General features: G+C 41.9%; 1 protein-coding gene across 1 annotated transcript in view; it reads right to left on the bottom strand.

The window, feature by feature from the left end:
• The window catches only part of PCNT (pericentrin), a 474,261-nt gene that overhangs the window by 98,067 nt on the left and 356,668 nt on the right, over positions 1 to 19,526 (bottom strand). Inside the window, exons 34-42 of the mRNA XM_063933256.1 lie at positions 17,637 to 17,807; positions 15,654 to 16,112; positions 8,199 to 8,298; positions 7,958 to 8,070; positions 6,492 to 6,689; positions 6,103 to 6,267; positions 5,573 to 5,768; positions 5,159 to 5,381; positions 4,062 to 4,203 (exon numbers count right to left, since the gene is read on the bottom strand). Of these exons, the coding sequence (XP_063789326.1) occupies positions 4,062 to 4,203; positions 5,159 to 5,381; positions 5,573 to 5,768; positions 6,103 to 6,267; positions 6,492 to 6,689; positions 7,958 to 8,070; positions 8,199 to 8,298; positions 15,654 to 16,112; positions 17,637 to 17,807 (1,767 nt within the window). The remainder of the gene's footprint in view (positions 1 to 4,061; positions 4,204 to 5,158; positions 5,382 to 5,572; positions 5,769 to 6,102; positions 6,268 to 6,491; positions 6,690 to 7,957; positions 8,071 to 8,198; positions 8,299 to 15,653; positions 16,113 to 17,636; positions 17,808 to 19,526) is intronic.

The raw sequence follows: 19,526 nt of genomic DNA, 5'->3' as shown, positions 1-19,526 counted from the left end.
TTTCTTTAGATGTGCCCAGACTCCTGCGGAGCCGCTATTCCCCATGGTCCTTACGGAGTTCCCAGCATCCACTAGGACGTCAGAGAAAATAAGATTAGGAAAAGCTTTAACCACAGAGACAAGTAGCATTGCTGTCGCCAATTATCTTACACTTCAAAGCAGTCAAGCAGCGAAAATCTGGGCGCAAATGACCATCAACCATTTGCTCCCAAAAGCCAGATAGGCAAAAATGGTTGTTCGGATAACTTGGTTAAATGAAATGGATATAACCAATTTGTCTGAACAATCATTTTTGTCAGTTTTCCAGTATTTGGGAACAAATTATCAATTGCCATTTGCTCCCATACATTACCAGAGTTTAGTTCCAACCAGAAAGATTGGACAGATATTATAATGTGTACCCAAGATTTAAGCTATAGAGAAACATGGCTGCGAGAGCAATGCCATAAAAGTCAGTTCTTGCAGGCTCTAAGGAGGCCGTGGGAGAGCTGGATAAAGGTTTTCTTCCCGCGGACTGGGAAATTATCTCATTTAGTTTGGGGATGAACATGACCTCCTCAGAGTATGGAGAATCCAGAGACCTCTTGGACCTTGAATCCACCTCTGTAGCTAGCGGGCATGCACTGTGTGCTGGAACTGGTGAGGCTGAAACCTCAGGAGCCCCACATTAACAGTGGCTTCCCCAAGATACACAAACGCCTCAAGAGTTTGCTCCACCAGAGGTAGAAGATCTGCAGTTGGTCTGCAAATTACAGACCACGGCCAATTGCTCTGGTCTTCTATCTACGGCATTACTAAAGCTGGGCATACTCTATACAATTATCTGTCAGATAATCTGTGGTTGGAATGAGGTTTTGTCCATGATTTAACCAATTTGTATAAACAGGTTTTGTCCATTTTCCAGAGTTTGTAGCAAATGACCGATTGTCAGTTGCTGTCATCCATTACCAGGTTTTCATTCCACCACAGATTATCTGACAGATAATTGTATAGTGTATGCCCATTTTAAGGGTGTGTACACACAGTGAGATCCTTGCAATGCCCGATTTTGACTACGCAATTTTCCTTGAACTCCCCCAGAGCCCAGATTTTGAACTGTACTTTCCATTTTGTCTATACTTTGTACTAGATTGTACACTAGATAGTCAAGATTGACTTGCCTGCACAGTCTATCTACCCTTATGATACCGATCCCGCGGGAGTGTACATCAGGATCAAATTGGTATCGCAAGCTGCCTGACACCTTGAGATGTGCACACTAACTAACTTTCCTTGCGATTTTGACTATATAGTCAAAATCTTACAGATTTATCTTACTGTGTGTACACACCTTAAGAGTGGCCTCAATTTTCCTTACACTGCATTCCCATAAGGTAGCAATGTTCAGAATAGGAACTATGGTGGTCTTATGGTGGCCACAAACTAGTGCGACTTCTCCAAGGGGAGAAGTCACATACATTGCCCTTGAACTGCCTGGCAGCTTCCCGGGCAGCAGGATCGCATATGATACATCGTATGCAGTCCTTTTGCATACGATGCATCATATGCGATTCTAGCCAAGGCTGCCGGAGCCTGCCGTCTCCGAGAAATCTTTAGTGCAGCCTATGCGATCCGATGAGCAAGGAACCACACATCTGACCAGATTCTCCTATGATTTGCCACTTTTCATCCGATTTCGACGCATCAAGCCAAGAAATCGGATGAAATCAGGTAAAATCACACTAGTGTATGGGCACCTTTAGGTGAGCTATAGGACCATCACCCTTAGGTGGAGATTACCATTTTACAATATCCTCACTAGACAGATTACTTCTTTATTTTGCTACACAGTGACCTGTCCAGAACCTCATAAACCATGTTGCCTTTGATCTCTACTGTTTGCTGGACAACACACTCCAGAATTCCATTTCCTATTGAGAGCCACATAAATACACCTCAGTGTCAGAGCGTTCTGCTACCTCATTTTCCTCCTGGGAAGATAAATTCAAAGTGAGACTTTTCCAAATCCTGTATACAGGTCATCCTTCGCATATGCCACATACAGGGCATCCATGTCAGATAGGTTGCAGACTAATTTGGAGTGACCTGGTGGAGGCAGAGATTTTTGGTATGGTCTCTCCAACACACGTGGACTTGGACATAAGATCTCAAGCACCTCAATAATCTCTCACCATTACTTTCCTACAGATGAGAAGGAATTTTTTTCACAGTACCCCTAGGCCAAATGTTTCTCATTGAGAAATGTAGAAGAAATATGTAAGTTGTGTTTACATGTCATCCTTAGGTTCAATTGTGTAGTGAAGGACATGGTTTGCTTTGAGTTTGTCCACATATTTTATGACCGACAGTCATCAGCACTGGTTTTGCCTATTACACTGACCATAAATAATTTGAATTGATCCTGGACCACCAACCTGAGGCTCCCCTGCAAAGGTCCCACGGCACCATTGCACAGTCTGAGAACCAATGACCTAGTGCAGGGGTGTCAAAGACAAGGCCCGCGGGCCAAATCCGGCCCGCCAGACCTCGTCTGATGGCCCGCGGTGCCGCCGCCATGAAACCCCCTTCTCCCGAGTGCCCAGCTCGGGGGGGGGGGGGGGGGGGGGGGGGGGGGGGGCGGGGTTTCGCGGAATGACGCGATTGCGTCGTGACGTCACGGCGCAAACGCGTCATTCAACGAAACCCCGTCGGAGGAGGGAGAAGGGAGCCGCGCAGACGAGGAGGGAGAGGCGGCTGAAGAGCGGCGAGAACCGCTTCAAATGTAAGTCAGCCCCTCTCCCTTCCTCTCTTTCTCTCTCTCTCCCTCCTTCCACCACCTGCCACAATGTGTAAAATGGGGACCTGTACCTGCCGCTATGTGTAAAATGGGGACCTGTACCTGCCGCTATGTGTAAAATGGGGACCTGTGCCTGCCACAATGTGTAAAATGGGGACCTGTGCCTGCCACAATGTGTAAAATGGGGACCTGTACCTGCCGCTATGTGTAAAATGGGGACCTGTGCCTGCCGCAATGTGTAAAATGGGGACCCGTGCCTGCCGCAATGTGTAAAATGGGGACCTGTGCCTGCCACAATGTGTAAAATGGGGACCTGTGCCTGCCACAATGTGTAAAATGGGGACCTGTACCTGCCGCTATGTGTAAAATGGGGACCTGTGCCTGCCACAATGTGTAAAATGGGGACCTGTGCCTGCCACAATGTGTAAAATGGGGACCTGTACCTGCCGCTATGTGTAAAATGGGGACCTGTGCCTGCCGCAATGTGTAAAATGGGGACCTGTGCCTGCCGCAATGTGTAAAATGGGGACCTGTGCACTATAAAAGGGGGCACATGGCTGGGCACTATAAAAGGGGGCACATGGCTGGGCACTTTAAAAGGGGGCAGATGGCTGGGCACATATAAGGCAGGTGGAGCGGTAAATTTTGGATAGACCTACAGATACAACCGGCCCTTTGATGGGGACCAAACTGCTGATGCGGCCCCAGATGAATTTGAGTTTGACACCCCTGACCTAGTGTATACTGTGCCTCCTAGTGGACACTAGAAGAAATATATTTTCTCATTTTAGTTGAGCTACAGATCATACATTAACGTTCACACTGACTGTACCAAAACCATTGAGGCATCAGCTGCAGAACGCACACAGAGGAGGTACAGGAGCCAGCCCTCAAATAAATAGACCTCCTTTTCTGGCTACAAAAAAAATCAATGACTATGCTATTTTAAAGGTAAAATGTTCTACAAGAAGGTCAGGCAACGCATGTATAACCCAGGTGAACTTCATAACCATTTTGTTTTCATTTCCTTTAGAGCACTCATAACAATGTATACTCAATAAGTAAACGTTAATCAATAAGTCCTTCAAGGGTATAAAATTATTTTTCCTAAATCTCCTAAGCATTCCTTGGGGTCGGTATGGGGGAATGTCTCAATGCTGGTAGCACTTTGCTTAAAATAAAAATTAAACCCCTCCCCATAAAAACCTGTACCCTTCCTTACAGCATTAGAGATTTCTATAATAAAGGAAAAGGGGGCATGAAAGACGTGTACTGAAAGCCCCACCTGTAACGCTTTCTCCTTGAGTGCAAGAGTCTGCTGAGCAAGATCCTTCTCCTGTTCGAACCTCTGGCTTTCCAGCTTGTGTTGAGCATGTTTTGTCTGCTTATAGGCAGCTAGTGCCTGCTCTTTGCTCTTCAGTTCATCTCTGAAAGCAAAAACCGCTTGTTATACCAGGAAGAACACAGAAGTGGCTTCAAGAAGAGTAATATAGTGTACGTAGAGGAGACACTGTATAGCTCAGACAGACCTGAAAGCAAACTGGCACAATTTACTTCCACAATGCATGCACGGAACTCCATACACATCTGTCATTACACAGAGTTACACACATCTCTGAAAACAGGGGTACATACAGCAAAACGCTGCTTTATTCGCAATTCCTTCGACGCCCTTACTGAATGTCTCCTCTGAAGTCTACATGAATATTTCCCATTGCAATCCAACTACCACCCTTTAGTCACAAGTGGAGATGTGTTTGCATATGATTCTGCATCGTCCATCATTACAAGCACTAGACCCTGGAGCATGGGTAAGGAGACGTAATAGACTCTCGCAAACGGACTTGCATTTAACTCGGCCTTAGCTACGGGCATGTATGTCTGTTAGGAAGGGAGTCTCAGTGATGGGATCGGTATGAAACACCTCCAATCAAAATCCCGATGGTCGAAATCCCGACAGCAATTGACCAATGGTCAAAATCCCGACAAGGTCAAAATCCCGACATGTAAAATGCAGACAGGTCAAAATACCGACATGCATTTTACATAGGGTTTTTGTGTATATGTCGACATGGACACCATATAAGTGTACATGTCGACCTATGTCGCTTGCTGCGCTCGGCACACTATTATATTCCCCCTCCAGGTCTACTGGGATGGTAAAGTATGAACAAGTCGGTTTCAATAAAAAAAAAAAAACATGAAAAACTCATGTCGCCAATTTTGACTTGTCGGCATTTTGACCTTGTCGGGATTTTGACCTTGTCGGTCAATTGCGGTCGGGATTTCGACTGTCTGAATTTTGATTGGAGGTAAACTGACTGCATCCTGCAGTGATAGCTATAAGAACGGAGAGGAAAAAGCTCAGGACACTTGTCATACCTCAGCTTGGATTTCTCTATCTGAAGCTCCTTCTGTGACTTCCTGAGCTTCTCCAGCTCCAGCTCCTTTTCCTCTTGCTCAGAGCGGAGTTGTGAAACGGCTGCCTGTTCCTGAAGCAGAAGTCGGTACTGCTCCGATGCTCGCTCCTTTTCACGGGACAGAGATTGCTTTAAATCCTCACCAATGGAAGCTTCCTGTTGTAGTTTGTACTCTAACAATTCCACTATAACAGCAAAGACAAAAAATAAAATAAAAACAAGTTAACCAAATTTAACATGTCATATTAAATCAACCTGCAAAGAGCTGGTGTGTAGCACAGCGTGAAGACGACAGAAAATGAGTATTCTAGAGCATTAGAATAAAAGTACTGCACTAACAGTATAGAGAGAATCCAATCTTGGAGCCCTTACTCACCCTGCCTGCGGAGCTGGTGCTCCTTTGTGTGTCCTCTCTCTTCAGTGCTGGTGAGGGCATCTTGTAGTTGCTGCAATTTCTCCTGATTCTGCAAATGTGCCATTCGCAACTGGGAACGCAGATCCTGAATTTCAGACAGCAGACTGTTCCGATCCACGGACAGAACATGGTCTAGCACAAGACGTTTCTGCACTTCCTGCCAGCAGAAAACATTTCTTTCTAGATTACAGTATTTTGGGACTGAAGCATCTCTAAAGACAATGCTCTACATGGCCTCGTATGAATGTCACTTGACAAGTGAATTGAGCATTGAGGGGCAGATTTATTAAGCCTGGTGAAGTGATAAAGTGGAAGGTGATAACACACCAGCCAATCAGCTCCTAACTTTCATGTTACAGACTGGGTTTGAAAAATGACAGTTAGAAGCTGACTGGCTGGTGCGTTATCACCTTCCACTTTATCACTTCACCAGGCTTAATAAATCTGCCCCTGAATTCCAGTCCTACCTTCCCCCGGGTACCTGTCCTCACCTGCTCCTTGATCATATGCTCCATTTTCTCAGACAGTGAGATTCTGTCACCAGATCCAGGGTGGAGATGTGACTGAAGTTCCAAGTGCAAATACTGCCGTTCACTTGCCAACAGAGCTTGCATGCTCTGCAGCAACTCCCGCCTCCAGTCAATAGCAGCACTTTCCTAGAGAACATCATCATTTATTAGAAGGACGACCACCTTTCTGAAATTTTTCCCCAACCATATCTGTATCTACACAAATTATGAAGGGATGACATCTGCTTGGAAAATGCATTTGGGTCTATTAATTGTAATTTCGGAGGTGAAGATGGAAGGACCTCCCCGCCCCCAAATAATTAAGTACGTAATAGTGGATATTTCTTACAACACGCCTTTATAAACTCTACCTTCTCTCCTTTTCCTGCAGATTGAGCTAAAGCCGAGCTCAGCGCCTGGATGGTTTCTTGCAGATTCTGTTTCTCTTTCTGCCAACTCTCCCTCTGGATCATGAGGTCGGAACACTCAGCACTGGGGGTCTTTTCTGTAGGACGCTCCGACAACTCTAGAATCTTGCAGCTTTCCTCATGAACCACGTTTAGCATTCTCTGCATAGACAGAGGAAGATTATGGAATCCAGTACAGCAGTCACACCAAAGCAACTACCCAACGCTGGCGTACAACATAACATTTAGTTACATGTTATATCTATATAGTGTGCATTTGCTGCACCAACCACACTCATTTTGAATTGGCTTGCTGGAGGATTTTTTTAAGTGCCCGTGTATCACAAAGCTAGAGAAGAGGCTATATTTTCAGTTAACTATGTTAAAACCAATACAAATAACTAAAACAACAAGGACATGACTAGTAATAAGGACCCAAAAAAAAAAGAAAAGTATAACCAACCATTACTAGGGAATGACAGAAATAGATTTAAAATCAACCTTTAATAAATATACCTCAGAGCCTCAATATGCCATGTGGAGCGAGACGCTCGGCACAAGCGAGTATGTTAGTATAAATGTGTGTCTTAGCTGCAACGTGATGGGATAAAAACGCTTCATGACAGAATCGGACTCTGTACACGAAGCACAATGGAATGTGGCGTTAAAAAAAGGCGAGGCCATCGCATCGTATACAAATTCAGACTCAGTTGCACAAATATATGAGTGTCCCATCACACAGAGTTACGTTCCACCCAAGAAAACAGAACTCCTGTCTGTTGACTCTTTTAAAAGGCCAGAGAAGAAATCGGTGATATGAAATCGTACCAATTCCTTACACTCCCTCAGTTTCCCATAAACTGCTTGCAGATTGCATTATCTTTGCTGGGCTATTTGTGAACCGAGAAGCAGAAGAAAACAGAAACCCAGCATTGCGTCTGCAGTAGGGAGGAAACGGGATAATAGTAGGTCAAAAAGCCACCCCAGCAAGAGGGGAGATATGAGCAAGTAAGAACAGGAAACCTTATTCTCCTGGCAAAGAGGAGCTCTGCAGAGTCTGCAAGATGGCCGCTGCGCCAGTATTGTCTGCTAAGTCCGCATGATGCACCACCCTAGTAGGATGGACCACACTGTACCGGTGTTTACATGCAAGCATGAGCCTATGATTCCACCCCAGAAAAGACCTGCCTACCAGCCTGATCCTATTGGTAACCGACAGAGCATGTACTGTATCCCCTATTTATCCTGTGCTCCCTACTGTATGCAGGACACAAGAAAAAGAATGGAGCAGTAGAGAAGGATTAGGCTTATTGCTTTTCGAGTACCCTGCCACCCAGAGGTGGATCCTCATACAGAAGACAGTGTTGCCTTTTTGTACACCCAGAAAAATAGAAGGGATAGTATTACTAAAGTCATTCGTCAAAATGTACCTGGAGCTGTGTTGATAATCCTCTGCCACTAATGGACTCCATCTTCTGTTTAATGTTATATAAGGTCTGCATATCTTCCAACTCAGACTTGGCTTCACCATCTGGCTTGCAATCTAGAAGCACAAAATATTTTCCAGAACTGCCTATCATCCAACTACTGATGTACACATACAGTATTTACAGCTGCCAAATTGCATATACATCTTCTGTTCAATACAAAATAGAACATTAGCGAAGTTACCCAGTTCATCAGATTGTTCGGTATCCATCTGATCATCCCTGGAGCTTCTCTGGTCATCAGATGAATCATAATCTGTCACAGGCTGTCCGCTCTCTCTTAACTACAGGAGAACAATCTATTAGTGTACTGTATAGTATTCTCACAGACGCAGCTTTGGGATAGACTTGGCAGCGGCGACGTGTTGAGGTTTCATTGTAAACATAACTGGGGTGCTCATGTAGGGGGAGATGTATCAAGCAATGGAGAGAGAGAAAGTGGAGAGATGAAGTACCAGCCAATCAACTCCAGGCTGACATTTTGCGCAAACAGCGTGTAAAATTACATTTTGGAACGTTATCTCTCTCCAATGCTTGATATATCCCCCCCATAATGATAGACAAAAACATTTATTTTATTTACTATTTTCCTATGATTGGACTATTAGTGTGAAGTGTTAAAAAACAATTGAAAGAAAAGTATAATATAGTGTGCTAAAGAAAAAGTTACGTGAATAAACGATTATTATAAACAAGGCTGTGTCATGTATATTTCTTAGTTTTATCATTTCTGTGTGTCTGAGCTTTCAGAAATTCACTTAATTAATACAATACAATATAATACAATTAATAATGTTTGATGTATCTCAGGATACAGGTTGAGTATCCCATATCCAAATATTCCGAAATACGGACTTTTTTGAGTGAGAGTGAGATAGTGAAATCTTTGTTTTCTGTGGCTCAATGTACTCAAACTTTGTTTAATACACAAAGTTATTACAAATATTGTATTAAATGACCTTCAGGCTGTGTGTATAAGGTGTATATGAAACATAAATGAATTGTGTGAGTGTACACACACTTTGTTTAATACACAAAGTTATTAAAAATATTGTACTAAATGACCTTCAGGCTGTGTGTATAAGGTGTATATGTAACATAAATGCATTCTGTGCTTTGACTTAGGTCCCATCACCATATCATCTCATTATGGTATGCAATTATTCCAAAATACGGAAAAATCCCATATCCAAAATACCTCTGGTCCCAAGCATTTTGGATAAGGGATACTCAACCTGTATCAGGTGCTATGATAAGCTTACTGAAGACTGCTTGCAGTCATTAGGAAACGTAGGGGAATATTCAATTAGTGCACTAATTCGACAGTTGGGTATTCAATAGCGGGCGTTTTTCGCCAGGTTTTTGCTCCGTTTTCGCCATGCCTTTTTAAAAATTTTTTATTTTGTGTGTTAAATCGGTATGGGCAAAAACGGACCAAAAAAACCCCCCAGCAAAAAACGGGCGCAAATTTGACAAAACATGTACTTTTCGCCCAGTCGGATTTTTCGACAAGCCGAAAAAGCGGAATGGGCTTTGAATAGGTCAAATGTGAATTTGACCTACAAATGGGCGGAAAGTGCAGTTTTTTCGACTTGTAGAAAAAATGGCACTAATTGAATACTCCCCTTAGGGGGAAAATTAGGGGTAAATTTAATAACGTTTCTAACAATGAAAAGTGGTGATGTTGCCCATATTAACCAATTAGATTGTCTATCATTTTCTAGGATGCAGAAAAAATGATAGACAGAATCTTATTGGTTGCTATGGGCAACAGCCCCACTTTTCATTTTTAGAAGCTTTAGTAAATTTACCCCTTAGTATCTCTTTGTGTACAACAAATTGTGTCCACAAATCTTCAATGTTACTATGTAGCTTCTAGTCTTGTATTAAATTTGCATCTTATACTGCAGACTAAAAGCGCAGCGCACGTGTGTCACATATACTGCAGATTTATGTATAATCCAGACAGTAATTTACACTGGACTTGACATGATCATTTATCAGTTCTTCCCACTACATAAATGTAAAGCCGAAGATATTTCTGTATATTAGGGACACCGAAGCCCTGATACTGTTCATGGTATATCTTATTAGTCTGTATACTGGGTAATATCTCAGTTTATATGCCCTTTATTTGCATTATTGGTACAGTACAAAATATATTAGAAAGTTCAGCACATGCTATTTGTACCCCTTTCACCCCGGGTTGATGCGTGTCGCTCACCTGACCCGGTAATTCAACCCGGGAATAAAGAAGGGTTATTCCCGGGTCAGATGCAGTATGAACAGGTTACCCAGATCAATGCGACCCGTTCACAGTATAGGCAGAGGCAGGGCGGAGATGATCTCATCTGACAGTGCCACAACCGTGGCCCCCGCCCCGTCAATATGCCGGGTCGGGAAGCCAGTTGAAAAGGGTCCAATGATGGGTCGCACTCGGGAAGGACCAGTTTCCAATTCCCAGGTGCAACCCAGCATTTGCGATCTGAAAGCTGTACTATAGAATTTCTTAAAATCAGAGCTTTCAAAGATTCCCATTAGAAATGTTTAATCTCTCTCAGGAAAACAGGTGCTCTGGTAGGCTTAGAGGGCTGCTAAAATTCATTAGGATACTTAGTATCTCCTTGTGTGGAACAGAAAGTATCAAATTACCAACTTCTAGCTTTGTATCAAACTCATTGGGCATAATCGTTATTACCCGCGAAGGGTGCTATGTCCCGTTGTCGCCACTTTTAAACGGCAACCCCTTTCTCGCAACCCTTTGCGGGCTGCTTTCTGCCCGAACTCGCTTAAAAGTGGCCGCCGTAAAGTGTGTCCGCTGCCACAATGATTCGCACCCGCGAATGGCGTCTCACAACCCAGACATAAGCTTAATATCGGGCTTCACACGACAACTTATCAGAGTTCTTCACACTAAATGGATTTGAAGTCAGGAAATTCTCTGTACATTATAAACACTTACAAATCCTAATACTGTTCTTCGTATATTTCTATGCCTTAAATACAATCTAAATGCAGTTTTTGGTACTGTGTTATATATGTTATCTCTGATACCTCCATCACCCAAAACTACCTATATGATGACATCATATTCCACTTCAGCATTATTGGCACGGTACATAACATTTTAAAATACTCAGCACATTATTCATTTATCAAAATATACATTTAAATGTTTTCAATGACACACAGTAAAAGCCAATGCACATTTCTCTCCCTAAGAGCTTTGCCACGGCTATAGTGCCTGCGGCCCTCCTGTTTCCTGATATTTATGCAGAGGTGAAACCAATGTAAAACAACTTAAAATGTAAAAGACAACAACAAATATTGAATACACCTTTGGGTGCTACCACTTTCTAGATGTCATATAATGTTCTCAATAGTCCCAAATACAGTCAATTGCTCCACTTGCACTGTTCTTTCTTCTAAACTTTCATTCCTCTTCAAATTGGTTTTCTTATATGATGGTATAGGTCATAAAGAGAAAGAAATGGCACATAGTGTAGTAATTTGGGCTCAAAATGAAATTTATTCAAATAAAAGGCATAAAATATAATTTAAAATGATAACTCCACTCTCTAATAAAGTTGGAACCGTACCGTGTCAAGCTCCCAGCATGGAGCAGTGAAGAAAGTAAAATCGGAAGGTTCCGGAATTCCTCCCTCCTCCCTTCACGCAAACTGCTGACCGCTGGACCTGGCAGGGCTCCCCTCTGGTTCTAGGTACAGGTAAAGGATCACTGGATGCCGCCAACGCGTTTCGAGTTCTCAACTCTTCCTCAGGGCAGAATGATCCCATACCTGTGAGTGTCCTTATTTATACTGAAATGTGACCCGGATGTAAATTGTGTGTATATTCACACATTTTCTTTAAAACTCAGATTACTATAATATATACATGGTTACATAAATATAAATCAATGATATATAAAATCCATCTAATAAAAATCATGTTTTTATACAAATATAATAAGACATAATAAGTGTTTCCTGGTGGTCAAAGTGCAATTTGTTCAAAAAATGACCTCCAGGTATGTGGCACATATGTATTCCCCTTTCAAAAGTTCATGCTGAGGGGCTTTATTGTGTCCTAGCATTGATTACAAATACCCTAACATTAAAAGATTTAGTTTGAACAACCTTTGAGCAACCTAACAAGAAAAGAAAAACAAGCATTAAAAGATCTATCCAGGAATGAGAATATAGTCATCAAACCCTGCGACAAAGGAGGGGGGGTAGTTGTGATGAGCAAGGAATACTACACCAAGGAAATTCAACGACAGTTGGAAGATGGAACTACATATAAAAAATTGAAAACCGATCCCACCAATCGCATCAAAACAGAATTCCAAAGATTCCTAATCAAACATTTGGAAAAAGAAGCAATCACTAAACAGGAGTTCGATTTTCTTTTAATTGAAAATCCAAAAACTCCGAGCATATATATTCTGCCAAAGGTACATAAAGACCCAGTAGCCCCCCCGGGTAGACCCATCATAGCTGGGGTTGGAAGTCTCACCAGCAATCTATCTGAAATGATAGATTGTTTCTTACAACCCTTAGTGACTAGTAATAAATCATATATTAAAGATACAGTAGACATTATCAACAGATTAGAAGGCATTACAGTTACTGACACTACGATCCTAACAACTGCAGATGTGACATCACTCTATACTGTGATAGATCACGAGAAAGGTATAGAGGCTGTCAAATGGTTTTTGGACCAATCTGATATACCGATCAATACAAGAGAATTCATCATAGAAGGGATTAGATTCATTTTAAAAAATAATTATTTCTTCTTTGAAGGGAATTATTATCTTCAACTGGTGGGCACCGCTATGGGGACCAAGTTCGCGCCCAGCTACGCTAACCTCTTCATGGCACAGTGGGAAAACACCCACGTGTGGGGAAGTGTAGCTGAGACGTCGAACTTGGTCCTCTGGAAAAGATTCATTGACGACATCATATTCCTGTGGGAAGGGTCTGAGGAGGACCTACTATCTTTCTGCAATGAAGTAAATATGACCGATGCAGGCATTAAATTGACATTCGAGAGAAGCCGAGAAAAAGTCAACTTTCTGGATTTAACGGTCTACAAATCAGAGAACAACCTCTGCACTAAGGGATATACCAAACCTACAGACTCACAACAATATATCAGTAAACGGAGTCAACACCATCCGAATTGGACTAAGGGAATCCCAAAAAGCCAACTCATACGAACAAAGAGAAACTGCAATGACCCAGAAGAATATAAGAAACGGAGCGAAATAATGCTTAACAATTTTCGCTCACAAGGGTACACAGAACAGGAGTTGGAGAAGGCAACTGAAGAAGTAGAAAAGATGAATAGAAAAGACCTACTATATAAAAATAAAAATGTTCCATCAAAAAAGAACGATAACCCGAATGTTGCCTTCATTACCACCTACGGAGCAAATTATAAAAGGATTGAGTCAATCATAAAAACTCATTGGTGCGTCCTCAAGAAGGACCCAGTATTAAAAAATCTAATCCCGGATGTCCCCAAATTCATCTATAGGAAATCAAACAATTTAAAAACCAGTTTAGTAAAAAGTGCACTACCAATTCACCAAAATAACCCCATAAGATCAGAGGGCTTCTATCGATGTGGGAGTTGCACAATGTGCAAAACAGTGAAAGCTGATAAATCAAAAATATCCAGCTTTATTATAAATAACAAAGAATATAAAATCAAGAACTTCATAACATGCCACACGAATAATGTTATCTATCTCATCGAGTGCGAATGTGGACTATTTTATATAGGACGCACTTCCAGAGCACTAAAAACACGCATGGGAGAACATGTGAGGAACATTATGAAAGGGTTGGAATCACACAATTTATCCAACCACTTCAAATTGAAACATCACTGTAAAACAAGCGCCATTAAACAATTCATAGGAATTCAGCATATTAAAATCAACTGGAAAGACAGGGATTCTGAAAGTTTATTGGCGAAGGCGGAAATGAGGTGGATCTTTAATTTAAAAACCATCGTTCCAGCAGGATTAAATAAAGAATTTGAAATAAAATGGTTTCTTTAAGAAACACCTCTCCCATGATTAAAATATACTTTTCTAAAAATAATAAAAGAAAATAATTGTATTATGTAGGACACCTTTCCACATTTTTAGATAATCTATACTTTTTATATGTGTATTATTTTTCCATCATGATTGAATATATCTGTTTGACAGGAAATGCCCCTTACAATCTAAGTACATGCGTTCCACGTCGGATCGGACATGGAACGCAAAGCGAGATTTTATCATGGTGACTTTTTGATATATATCACCATTATGACAGCAATCACCATATATATATATCTAGTCTTATGTTGTCTCTATTGTAATAATATACTTTGTCTGCTTGTATTCCCTCTCCATGTGTGGAGCTATTTCTATACGAAAAGCCGTCTAACATCAGACGCGCATGCGTTCCACGACGGAGCCGCCGTGGAACGCATAACGCTATTGAAGATAGGAAACGGAAGTGCGTCACCGGAAAGGACCGGTGGAACGCATAGAACTTCCTTGTATGACGATCGTGGAACGCATAGCGTTCCGAAATTCATTCAAACTAAATCTTTTAATGTTAGGGTATTTGTAATCAATGCTAGGACACAATAAAGCCCCTCAGCATGAACTTTTGAAAGGGGAATACATATGTGCCACATACCTGGAGGTCATTTTTTGAACAAATTGCACTTTGACCACCAGGAAACACTTATTATGTCTTATTATATTTGTATAAAAACATGATTTTTATTAGATGGATTTTATATATCATTGATTTATATTTATGTAACCATGTATATATTATAGTAATCTGAGTTTTAAAGAAAATGTGTGAATATACACACAATTTACATCCGGGTCACATTTCAGTATAAATAAGGACACTCACAGGTATGGGATCATTCTGCCCTGAGGAAGAGTTGAGAACTCGAAACGCGTTGGCGGCATCCAGTGATCCTTTACCTGTACCTAGAACCAGAGGGGAGCCCTGCCAGGTCCAGCTGTCAGCAGTTTGCGTGAAGGGAGGAGGGAGGAATTCCGGAACCTTCCGATTTTACTTTATTCACTGCTCCATGCTGGGAGCTTGACACGGTACGGTTCCAACTTTATTAGAGAGTGGAGTTATCATTTTAAATTATATTTTATGCCTTTTATTTGAATAAATTTAATTTTGAGCCCAAATTACTACACTATGTGCCATTTCTTTCTCTTTATGACCTATACCATCATATAAAAAAAACAAATTGAAGAGGAATGAAAGTTTAGAAGAAAGAACAGTGCAAGTGGAGCAATTGACTGTATTTGGGACTATTGAGAACATTATATGACATCTAGAAAGTGGTAGCGCCCAAAGATGTATTCAATATTTGTTGTTGTGTATTAGCTTTCAGTGATTGGGAGTCACTAGAATATACCTTAGGCTGCTTTGTCCCCACTGAGCGCTATTTTCTATTCCACCCGTATACATCTTGTACTTAAAATGTAAAAGGTTAATAACATTCTGGTTATCAATTGATTGTGTTAAGGCTGAGAACTTGAGTACAACAAGACATTTTACACTCATCCTATGCAAACCCTCCCTAAACTTACCAAACTTGCCATGGCTGTATTGTTGGAGTGCTGCATGGAGAAATTGCTTCCAGATAATGACGGAGTGCTGGATGCTAGGAGATCCCGCTCCTCTGGCTGTTTACCATGATCAGAAGACTTTGGTCTAATAAAGTCAAGCTCAGCACTGTGGTCAATGCTCAGCTCTGAGAAGGACGTACATACTCTCAGGCTTTGTATCTGCTCCTCTTGTTTCCTGACCATTTCTGGTGACTCCCAGGTACTCAGGTCTGTCAGGCTTTCTGAGAAGCTCTTGGGCTTCACAGAAGGTATAGAGGAGATCTCGCGTTTCCTTTGATCCTCTATATTCTGGCTGTGGAAATCCCCTGACACTAGAGTGATCATGGCTTCTTGGCTCACTAGAGCCTCCTGTAGCTTCTTAACCTGAGTACCTAGATTCTGTGAATGAGACTGCAGCTCTGCCACACAAGTATCGCGCTTCTGTAAAAAGAGAAACGGGTTATCGCTGGGGTTTGGTCATAAGGCTGGCAAAGCTGGAATGAATAGAGACTTACAGTATAATTATGGCAATATTAAAGCGGATTGTGTTGTGCAAAATAAAAAGCAACACTTCTAATCAAAGTATTCATTTTAAAGTATCACAAAATGCCAAATCTAATACATTCAGACTTGAACCATGAATTCTGCAATTTTTTACTAACACAAGAGAAAGGGGTTGCAGTCGTTAGGTCGACATGCAGTAAGTCGACAGGTTCATTAGGTTGACATGTGCAAGGTCGACAGGTCAAAAGATCATGCGTTTTTCAATTTTTTTTTCATACTTTATGATCCACGTGGACTATTAATGGTAACGATAATCTGCCCGAAGCATGGCGAGTGAACCCGGTGCAGTAATTGGGGTTCCCAGCCACTCGAAGAAAACGAAACCAAAAAAAAAGAAAAAAAAAGAAGGAAAAAAAAAACAAAACAAAAAAAAACATGTCGACTTTTTGACCTGTCGACCTAATGACCCTGCCGCCCTAGTGCATGTTGACCTTTAGTGGTCGACGCAATGCATGTTGATCTAATGTGTGTCGACCCATACCCAAAAAAAGTGGTAGTGCCTTATTTTATTTCCACAATCGATATGAGCCATAGATTACATATGAGCAGAAAAGTTTTTTTTTAATTTTGTAGAGGGAGGACTAGGATGCAGTGGTGGATTTTACCTAGGATCTGCAGCAGACTCAATATTATCAGACAACCATAGGGACCGAGTACACATCAGAGCCATATCTTCCCGGCTGATCCAACATGCAACGTGACACTGCATCGTTCCTTGCATACACACTTGCACAATGCAGGGGATGGCGGCACAATGTATAATGCCATGCTGCATTTGGCAGCATTTATGATAACCAGAAGATGTCACATGCAACCCTAAGGAGCGTGTAAACGCCGGTACACACTGAACGATCCAGCCAATATGTTGTTTTGATTTGGCCGGAAACTACAGAACTAGATCGTTCTAGTGTGTACCCATCCTAACAGAAACACAGATTACCAAATAAAAGCACTCCCTGCTCATCACATGCTGGACAAACAGTCTCAGTGGGAGGTGTTCTCTTCCCCTGGGAATGCCAGTCTGGACTGTGATAGCAGAGAGAGCGCTTCCCATGGGATGCTACTCCCCCGCTATCACGTCAGCCCTTACTGGCTTCTAGGCGCTGCAGTCGATGCAGTCCCTAGAAATCGTCCGGCTTGTTAATTTTATGAGCATACGCAGGATCGCAATGTTGCCCATGTGTACAATTACAGACCCTCACGCCCAGCAAAAGCAGGAGCCATGACTGCTAGGAAGTAAAATTCTGATCATAGAATTATTGGGAATCTGGATGTAATCCTGAAAGTCACTTCTTGCTTTCTAAAATACATGTACTCTCAACACCTAATCATAAGAGATATCTTAAAAGAAAACAATTTGGCCTACTCATAACAATTTTTTTTTATTTCCTGCGTTCTTACCTTAAGCTGCTGCAGGACTTGTTGGGATTGAGCATCTCGTCGCTCACACTCAGCTTGCAATTCCTCTAGTTCACTCTTTATGTTATCTAGATGCATCTCTGTACTACGAAGCTCGGCATCTCTCACCTTTACTAGGTTCTCTGCAACACTCAATTGCTCTTTCAAAGCGACCTGTGAAATGATGAAAGGCTAAAAAGTTCAAAACAATGCAACACGTGTATAAAGTGCTGCAGAATGATTATCCTGCTTACAGGGTATCGTTTCCAGTTTTTGTTACCGTAGAACATTACTCAAAAGGGGGTTATGTATTGGTTGGCAACATTAAAGGCATTTCTGGAGCATATGAAGTGTGGGGATGAAGTCCATGACTCCTGTCCACATACACCTAGCCTCAAAGCGCACCAAATAGGCACCATGGACTTTACTGCACCACAACACTAATCCTAAGTACCTAGTACGCTATAAGCGAAGTAGAAAATGTATAAAAAAGTATCAAAGTTGAGGAAAAAAAGTCCCCAACTTTGGTTTAATTGGCAAAAGGCAGGTATAAAAGTGACCTGCACCATGTATCATTGTGCTTCAACTGCGACTTTATACAAATTCCTTTGCAAACACACAATAATCCTAGCACAAGTTTTACAAAGATGTAAAACTTGACAAAGTAGCAAAATGAAAAAAATAAAAATAAAGCAGAAGGTAAAAAATAAAATAAAAAAAATACATAGAATAATCCGCATGGGAATTGTGCCAGGTGCCTCACCCCATATGCTGCAAAAGATATAGGTGTATGACGACACTTATTGTACTTCATTGACCCCATTATCAACCCATTAAGCCTGCTGTTACATTGCAGCCCTGGTCAACTTATCTCTTCTCTAGCACCTTCCCTTCAATCACGTAGTTTCTTGATTCCTTCCTTGCTAAATTACCTTATCTTATCTCTCTTCTCCCATCTGTCTTAAATCTCTCTGAGCGGGTGGTGGACAATCACCCCACCACATTCCTCACCACCCACTCCTTTCTAGACCCAATCAAATCTGCTTTTCGGACACTATTACCCTCACCAAGGTCACCAATTACCTCCTCACAACCAAGTCCAAAGGCCAGTACTCTATTCTAGACCTTGCAGCGGCAATTGATATAATGAACCGCCTGTCCTACTCTACACCTTCCACTTCAGTGGACTTCATGACACCCACTCTCTCCTGGTCCACACCCTACTTGTCCAACTGCTCCTTTTCCGTATCTACATCAACCTCCATCACCCCAAGGTTCTGACCTTGGCCCCCTTATGTTCTCCCTCCACACACTTCCCTTGGTGACCCTTTCTGTTACTTAGCTCTTTTGCTACCATCTCTATAATGATGATACTCAAATGAACATCTCTTCCTGGGACCTCATTACCTCTGTCCTCTACCGTGGTCACCTTCTGTGTGTCAGCCATCTGATCCTGAATGACAATGTATCCTGAAACTCATCCTCTTTCCTCTAGACAAGGCTCCCTCTATTTTCACTCTCCTCCCTCTCTGTTGACAGTGTTTCACTCTCCTCCATTCCTTAAGTACTTTTTCACAACTGACATTTCTGCAATATTTCCAGAACCAGACTCTCCCTCACCATGGAAGCTACTTAATCTCTCATTCATGTCCTCATCATGTACCACCTTGATTACTTGCCTCCCTTTTGACAACACTTTTGTCTCCATAACTCTCGCCTACTCTCCAGTCTATCTTTTCATAGCTCTACCTCTGCTGCCATCCTCTCTTCCAGCCACTCCACTGACTCCCTAAACCACTCAGAATTAAATTCAGACTCCTCTCTTTCAGCTACTAAGCTCTCAACATCATCGATCCCTTTCATTTCCTCACCTCTACCCGGATCACCACTTCC

This window comes from Pseudophryne corroboree, chromosome 7, assembly GCF_028390025.1.
Source record: "Pseudophryne corroboree isolate aPseCor3 chromosome 7, aPseCor3.hap2, whole genome shotgun sequence".
In the NCBI taxonomy this organism is placed as follows: Eukaryota; Metazoa; Chordata; class Amphibia; order Anura; family Myobatrachidae; genus Pseudophryne; species Pseudophryne corroboree.
This window is presented reverse-complemented; position numbering and strand designations above follow the sequence as displayed.